Source organism: Juglans microcarpa x Juglans regia, chromosome 4S (assembly GCF_004785595.1).
Source record: "Juglans microcarpa x Juglans regia isolate MS1-56 chromosome 4S, Jm3101_v1.0, whole genome shotgun sequence".
Lineage (NCBI taxonomy): Eukaryota > Viridiplantae > Streptophyta > Magnoliopsida > Fagales > Juglandaceae > Juglans > Juglans microcarpa x Juglans regia.
This window is the reverse complement of record NC_054601.1, coordinates 11,464,752-11,473,209: the sequence shown is the minus strand read 5'-3', so window position 1 is coordinate 11,473,209 and position 8,458 is coordinate 11,464,752. Positions and strand designations below refer to the sequence as shown.

Here is an 8,458-nt window from a genome sequence, read left to right as displayed (position 1 = left end):
CCCAGCTGTCTTTAGCAAAGCAATCAAACCCTCTGTACAAAGAAGAAAGAGGTAAGGGGCAATGGGTCCCCTTGCCTCAACCCCCAACTAGGAATGACAAGACCTTTTTGCTTCCCATTTATTAACACTAAAAAGGAAACTGAGGTCACACAAAACATAACTAATTCGATAAAACCCCTGTCAAAGCCCATAGTAGTCATAACAGCTCTAATGAAAGACCACTCCACCCGATCGTATGCCTTGCTCATATCCAACTTAATAGACATGTAACCTGTCTTTCCCTGTCTTTTATGCTTAAGGAAACGAATCAACTCGTATGCAATCAACACATTATCCTTAATCAACCTACCCAGAACAAAAGCACTTTGACTTTCCCTATTAACAGAAGGTAAAACAGCTTTCAGTCTATTTGCTACCACCTTAGGAATCAACTTATGGACCACATTACATAAAGAAATAGGCCTAGAGTCAACTACTAACTCAGGGGCTTTTTTCTTGTGAATAAGAGTAATATTTGTGTGATTAATAGCAGAAGGGAAAACAATTGAATTTAAAGCATTAAGGACTGCATTGGTGATTGAAGGATCCACAAGATGCCAATATTTCTGATAGAACAAAGGTGACATCCCATCAGGACCTGGTGCTTTTTAGGGATGCATCTGTGTCAACGCTGCAGAGACTTCAGCTTCAGTATATTCCTTGCATAAATCTTCATTCATTATACTTGAAACCTTACCAGCAAATGGGCCCAGAAACTTAAGAGACCCTGTGGGATTGGAACTCCTAAACAGGTCCTTAAAATAGTCAAGGATAATCTGGTCTTTCTCCTCACTAGAATGCCATTCCCCATTGGGTGCTGCTACTATGCTGCCCCAACTTGACTGCTGGGCTGTAAGCCCAGAGTAATTTTTTTTTTCTTTTCATATTTTTTAATACATTTAAATATTTTTAAAAAATAAAAAAAAAATATACTAATATACTTAAAATCACTTCCTCAATCACTAAGTAAAAAAAAGAAAAAAACATTTTTGACCAGCGGTCAAATAGAATGGGCAAAGTGGGAAGGCAAAGTAGCTTTTTCTTCCCCATTACCATCCTTAATCCTTACCAACCTATTTTTTCTTTGCTGCTTAGAAGCCTTCATGTGAAAGTATCTAGAGTTTGAATCCCCATCTTTTAGCCATAGCACTTTTGATCTTTGTTTCCACATTAATTTGTCCCTTTCCAACCACTTATGTACCTCCTCTTGAGCCCTATTATGAGCCTCTCTATCATCCTCCAAAGGGTCACTTTCATGCAGAGAAGATAGGTGTTGTCTTGCCAAATGCAACTGTTTTTGAACATTCTCAAAAGAAGTCTTATTTCAGCTACTTAACTGATCACCACTCTCCTTTATCAGACCCATTACCTCAGCCATACTACAACCAGCCCCATCCCTCATCCAAGTGGACGTGATAATATTCTCACAGGCCTTCTCTCCTACCCACATTGACTCAAATTTAAAAAGTTTTTTGAGCTTCATAAGGAGCTCCTCACCATCAGTTTTAACCCAGAGAGGGCTATGATCAGAGTAAGCCACTAGTCCATGTACAACAGAGGCAAAAGGAAATCTAGACCTCTAATGTAAATTTACAAAAGCCCTATCCAATCTTTCATGAACACAGTGCACTCCATTCCTACGATTACTCCAAGTAAACTTCTGCCCCCTATACCCCAAGTCCTTCAACTCACACTCATTAACCACATTTTGGAATGCAGTATTCTGCCATTTAGGTCTAGGGTTACCCCCTATTTTTTCATGGTGATGCATTATTTCATTAAAATCAGCTAACACTAACCGAGGTTCCCCATTATTCACACGTATCCGTTTCAACAAATCCCAAGTTTGAATCCTTAGTGCCACTTCAAGATGCCCATAAACTCCTGTCATAAACCATGGCCCCTCCCTATCATCAGACTCTATAATAGCATGAATATGGTTCTGCAAGTAATTTAACACAGAGAGAGCTATATCCCTCCCCCAAAGCAAAGCAAGCCCCCCTTTTCGACCAATACAATCCACCACTAAACAATTGGAAAAACCCAACCGAAATTTACGTACCTCAAATATACAAGCTTTTAATCTTGTTTCTTGAAGAAACAAGATATGGAGAACTTCCCTCTTCATCGAATCCCAGAGGGTACGAATGCCACATGGGTTCCCAAGCCCATGGACATTCCAGCTAAGGATCTTCATTGATGCCGTCGGGGCTGTTCAACAGCCGCCGCCGATTCCATTTGCTCAGATAGTCCATGCACAGTGCTCCTCTTCACCAATCGCTTCTCTAAATCGCAATCAACAGGATGAACTTTTCTCTTTCTGGTACGAGGTGATACTAACAGTTGAGACCCATGGGGCTTAGCACAATTAACATCCAGACCCGACAGCCTCTTCCATTTTCTGCTAACAAGCCCATCAGGCTTGTCATGGCCCACCCATTTCTCTGGAGAGTTAGACTCTAAGTCTTCAAGTGGCTCACTAGCCATAGCTGGCCCATCATCATGACAACCTTATTCAACTAATTTTTGAAACTCAACCGTTTGCACAACTAAACCTGATAGACTTCCTTCCTTCCTAATCAGCTCCACCAACTCCTCCTAAACATCTTCCACTTGTTTCGCATTTATTTCAACAATCATAACATTTTTATCCAAAATGTGTGGCTAGTTTATCTTATCTGTTACAATATTTGAAAAATCACCTGAACCCCCTTTAGCACCCTCCTGCTCCAATGAACCACCCACCACCGATGATCCACCTGGCACTGGTTCACAGTAGAAGACGAGATCCTCTGCCCACGATCCCAAGCTTTTTTCTCCTTGAAATTTTCACGAAAAGATTATGCTCTCAACCACGCCCCATAGGGAAGTAAATCATCCTCCATGACCTTTGACTGTCTTCTGGCACACTCCTTATCACCATGTCCCAGACATCCACACTAGTAACAAAAGTTTGGTAAGCACTCGTAGGAGAACTGAACCCAAACTGGATTATCCCCACCCCATTACAAATTTGGTACCATGCATCAGAGGCTTTGTGATATCTAGCGTAATACGGACTCGCATAAATTCTCCCCACACCAACTCTCCCTCATCCACATCAACTTCCTCAACCCTACCTATTTTTGAACCAACCCCCTTTCCCACATAAGTATTTCTCGCTCTAATTAGGAGATCATGAAGCCTGGCCCAAATTTGAGCCTTAGAAAGTTTTATATTTTGAACCTGTTGGCTACCATCCACCTCTTTCATCAATACCAGATGCTTATCAAATGACCAGGGTCCTTCACGCACCACCTTCTCCTTATCTCGGAGATCCTCAAATTCAACCAGAAACAATGAGGAATTAAGATCCCAAAACCGGACATTTTGGACAAGTTGCCATGCCTTCCTCATTGTTGATTTAAACGCATCCTTATTAAAATGCTTTTCAATGAACAAAGACATTACTAAACACTTACCACCCCACAAATTCAACTCCTCTAATTTTTCCACTTCCACCACAACTTCATCATTTTCATGTTTTGTCAGCGACAGTCGCTTATACAACTCATGTAAATCACTCTCCATACTCAGAGAAGTAACCACCACACAGATAAGTAAACCTTCAAACCTGCATGACGGCAGCGAAATAGACCTCCACTCTCGCCCTAGAAACCCAAAGAGAAAGAGAGGAAAAAAACTAAGAAGTCAAGAGTTCACAGTACTTATATTAATGATATGGTGTACGCACGCAATGAATGTTTAACTAGCAGCTAGCATACGTGCATATGATGACAATCAAAATAATTAATTAATTATTACCATAAATAAATTAATTTGACAAACATGATATACTTTTAAAAAACGTTTTCCCAAAGTCACAATTAATGGATCATCAATCTATAGCTAGCTAGCTGATTGCCACATGCCAACATTTTATTGGGTTGTAACTGGTCCAGTTCGATCCGGTTTTGGACATATTTTAAAATGGTATATACCGATTTTGATATTTGAAGAACCGATACTATACCGGTTAAACTTCTAAACCGATACTTTCAGTTTTATTGGTTCCGGTTTGATTTTTTCGATATATTATATATATAGTATATATAACATAGTATATATATTATAGTTTATAATAATATAGTGGTAATATGTAGTTATATATATAAGATTTTAAAATTTAATATTATATTAATTAGTAATTTACCATATAATATAAAATTATTTTATATATAATATAAAGAATCATATATATGAATCGGTCCAGTCTGGTCCGGTGTTAGAAAAAAAAAAAAACTAGAATCAAACCTATTTCAACCAGTTTTGAGAAAAATAAAATAGGTACCGAACCAACCGAATTCGATACTAGACCAAACCTACCGATTCGATTCGATTCGATCTGATCGGATTTACTAGTTCACCTGTCTTTTTTTTTTCACCTCAAACATTTTGCAACCCACAAATAGGGATGTAAATTTAAACTAGAAAATCAGACCGGACCAGTTGGTCCGGTTTTGAACCGGTCTGGTCTGGGACCGGCTCCTATATTATGAAAACCAGTCGGACCCGGTCCAGTTTCGATTCCGTAGTTTCCGGGACCGGACCAGACCGGTTGGGCAAAAATATATATATAAATTAATTTTATATATTATACAGAATATTTTTTATATATAATATATAATTATATATATTATTATAATTTATAAAATAAAATTTTAATCTCAAAGATTAAAATTTAATTGAACATATGCTTTAAACATAAAATATATATATTAAATTATTAATAACATTTTATCATAAGAAGTAAGAATCAAAAAAGAGAAAAAATCACTCAAATATTTAAAAAAAATTAGAAAACTGGATCGGATCGGACCGAAAACTATACCGGTTTCAGAGTGTAATCGGTGCGTAATTAGTTTTGAAAAATGTACAACCAGTATATACCATTTCAATCTTAAATTTTATCTAAAACCAGACTAGTGGATTGAACCGCTTATATCCCTACCCACAAATGAGTCGGCCAGTCTAATTGGTCATCACTACACGACATTTTATATACTTATCAAAAGTTCTATGTCCCGACCCTCTCTATATATATAATAGAAATGCAGTGGCTAGTATGTATTAATCCAACAGTACTGTGGCCTTTAATTTATAATTAATCAGCGCTTTTTAGGTGTTGATTTGGTTGTATCTAGACGGTAACCACAACAGTACCGACACGTGCTTGCATGTGTCATCCACGAATTCAAATTAACATCATTGTTTAAGCATGCATCACCGTTAATTTCGAACTACTCATTGGGAACCTTGGACAGAGATCATTAAGGGCCAAAACTGGAGGTTGGGGGAGGGGACCACCATATTTTTATAATTCTGTAATAGAGAGTATACATATATATATATATATAAATATAAATCTGATCTTCTTTGATATTATATATATATATATAAATAATGCTAATATGCATTTTCAATTTGTTTTCTCATTTTAACCGTTCATGCATTTAATTTTCTTTTCTTAATAATTAGTGCATTTGTATTGTTTTTATTTTTTAAAAATATTTAAACCCGTATTAAAAATATTTGAAATAAAAAGTAAAAAAAGGTCAAAAAGTATAATTTGTACTAGACAGTTTACAGAGTGGGCACATGCAGGCGGCAGAGTAGCACCACTATATATATATATATATATATATATATATATATATATATATATTTGTCTCTTTTATTTTCATGACTTTTGTATCCAATCACGTTTTGATTATAAATTTCTTCCCTTCTAAGTTATAAAACGAATTGGATTGGTCCTTTTCAAATGTGCTTGAATTTTTAAAAGGAGAAGTAGTCCTTTGTTTAACTTAATGGGAAAAATATATTTATAATATTGGCCCTTTATCATCATGTGGCCAAACCTTTACCATCTCCATACATGCTTCACATACAGGTATACATGCACATACATACATGCTTCTATATCTACTTCTATATGGCAACCAGAGAATAGATCATCGAAAGCAACGTGTCTGTGCTTGAGAGGACCAAATTAAGCCTGATCTCCTCTTTATAGAGATCGATATATGGCTGATAACAGGGGCAATAAATTAAGCATTAGGGAAGGATTTAAGTACCATTTCGATGGTGCTAGCAGTACTGCTTCGGGTGAAGATGCGGCCCTGAAAGAGCAAGATCAGTTGCAGCTCCCCATAGCTAATGTTGGGAGGATCATGAAGCAGATTCTTCCTCCAAACGCCAAAATCTCCAAGGAAGCCAAAGAAACCGTGCAAGAGTGTGTTTCCGAGTTCATCAGCTTTGTTACTGGAGAAGCCTCGGACAAGTGTCACAGGGAGAAGCGCAAGACAGTGAACGGGGATGATATCTGTTGTGCCATGGCAACCCTAGGATTTGATGACTATGGAGAGCCGTTGAGAAGGTATTTGGATAGGTATAGGGAGTTGGAAGAGGAGAGAGCCCAACAAGGCAAGTTCTGCAACACTGAAGAAAAGAACGAGACATCAATTTCCTATGGAGCCGAAACAGTACCCAAGAAAGTTGCAGCTGTTCCGAGTACAACACCCTTGAAGTTCAATGTGATCGATAGGAGTAATAATAGCTCTCTGTCCAGGCGATTTTGAAAAACATGAAGCATGGTAACAATCTCTAGTACTCTTATATATATTTATAAACATTTTGATGCTGATCGTGATATCTTAGACACTTCATCATGTTCACATAGTAGGTTGGTGGGGGTGGGGGAGAGGGCTGATTTTAGGTACTACTTGTGTGCAAACTGATTATTGACTATGGATCTTCAATTGATCAATGTTCTTAGCTTAGGTATTATATGAAATTAATCAAATTCTTGTGTCCTTTTTTCTGGATTAATTATGAGGTTAATTTGTTGCATGAAACGTGACAAGAAATTAAATATGACCAAATCTCAATATAATTACTAAGTTTTTTATTAGTTGTGAAAATATCATGTGTCTGCATATATAAGTGTCTTATATATACTAGTGGTGGGGTTTTATTAATTATACTTTTAGATCTTTGGGAAATTCATGTATGATCATGATCAAGTTTTCTAGATCGATCAGAGATAGGGTCACCAGCTTGGTCCCAATTCACAACAATATATAAGAACAATACTGAAAAACTTGAGGTTGATTAACTTCAGATGTGATTGATGAGCCCAACAATAAATAGTACTCATGTAGTCATGTGATATTTGCAGTAGTTCCAGGTTTGGTAAATGTGGGTACGTTTGGTGGTTGATGGTGGCGCTGGATGTGGTGGGATCGACGAGGTGGTTGGGGATCTCTGTGGATCGATCGAGGGTCTGAGTCCATTGTTGTTTTGCCTTTTGTTTGTTTGTTATGATCAGAAAGTTTTTAAGTGAATCAAATCACTTGAATTTGAATATTGATCATGAATAAATCGTTGGGGAAGAGACTAGAGATCTAGAGATCAGAGGGTGAGTCGTCAGTACTTGAATTTGCTATGTCGGTGGAAGTACCGGGCTTCATGACTGACTTTGAAGTCATGTTCGAGTACTAGATCGAGCTATAAAAGATTAATTTGAATGAACTGTACGGAACCGGCCATATTCTAAAAACCTCAAAGAATGAGAAACGGCCAACAAGATTCAACCTCGGGAACAATATTCTTTAAGTCTCCAACAAAAATACTCTTCTGGACCACCTGATCATAAAAACTAGAAGGAACGGAGGGAACAGAGAAATATGCTGCATCTTTCACATAAGGGTACTGATCGATCATGTTATAGGGCAGCAATCACGTGTAGCTTTATCGGCTTTTTGGAGCTACATTGGGCGCCGGTGAACTAGTCTTTTCTAAACTCAAATGAGTTTAGTCCTGCGATAGATGATTGTCTAAGATGTCATGGTCTTTGGGAAGATTTGTTCTTGTATAGAGATAAAAAGGAAGAGATCTAGAAAACAATGCATGGGAGTCAAAACTATTTTATGGCTTTTAAACTAGCTAGGGTTTCTCATCTCATATTAATTAGGCTCTACATGAAACATATATATATATATATATATATATATATATACTGCCTCGTGTGTTTTTCTTCATGATCATTGCAAAACAGAAGCGAGATTAATGGCATGATCAGATTTTATACAGGAAAGAGTGGATTAATATATAGAACCTAGATGCTATTGAACCAGTGGTATTACTAGCTGGCTAGCTAGCTAGGCACTGAACTAGTTAGATAGATTTGGATATCAGAATACCTTGTGTCTTTTATAATTGCAAGGGAATTTATAAGTACTTGCCCTTGGCATGGCGTTGAATGTATAGCTAACATGATAACCGCATGACATTTTCCAATAACCCGATGAATCTGACAGCAGATCAGAGAGCATGCACATGCGGGTCATAAGTTCCCCATGTGACACCTAGCAGGACA

General features: G+C 37.4%; 1 protein-coding gene across 2 annotated transcripts; it reads left to right on the top strand.

The window, feature by feature from the left end:
• Positions 1-5,945: 5,945 nt before the first annotated feature.
• Positions 5,946-8,335, top strand: LOC121262275 (nuclear transcription factor Y subunit B-5-like). 2 transcript variants are annotated; one of them, XM_041164673.1, is made up of 3 exons: positions 5,946-6,527; positions 6,659-6,674; positions 7,268-8,335. In XM_041164673.1, the coding sequence occupies exons 1-3, from the start codon at positions 6,105-6,107 to the stop codon at positions 7,297-7,299; spliced, it is 471 nt and encodes a 156-aa protein (XP_041020607.1). In that variant the 5' UTR covers positions 5,946-6,104; the 3' UTR covers positions 7,300-8,335. The 2 variants fall into 2 exon arrangements, with proteins under 2 accessions (XP_041020607.1, XP_041020608.1); XM_041164674.1 differs by having other exon boundaries at positions 5,947-6,533; positions 6,665-8,335.
• The last annotated feature ends 123 nt before the right edge of the window (positions 8,336-8,458 follow it).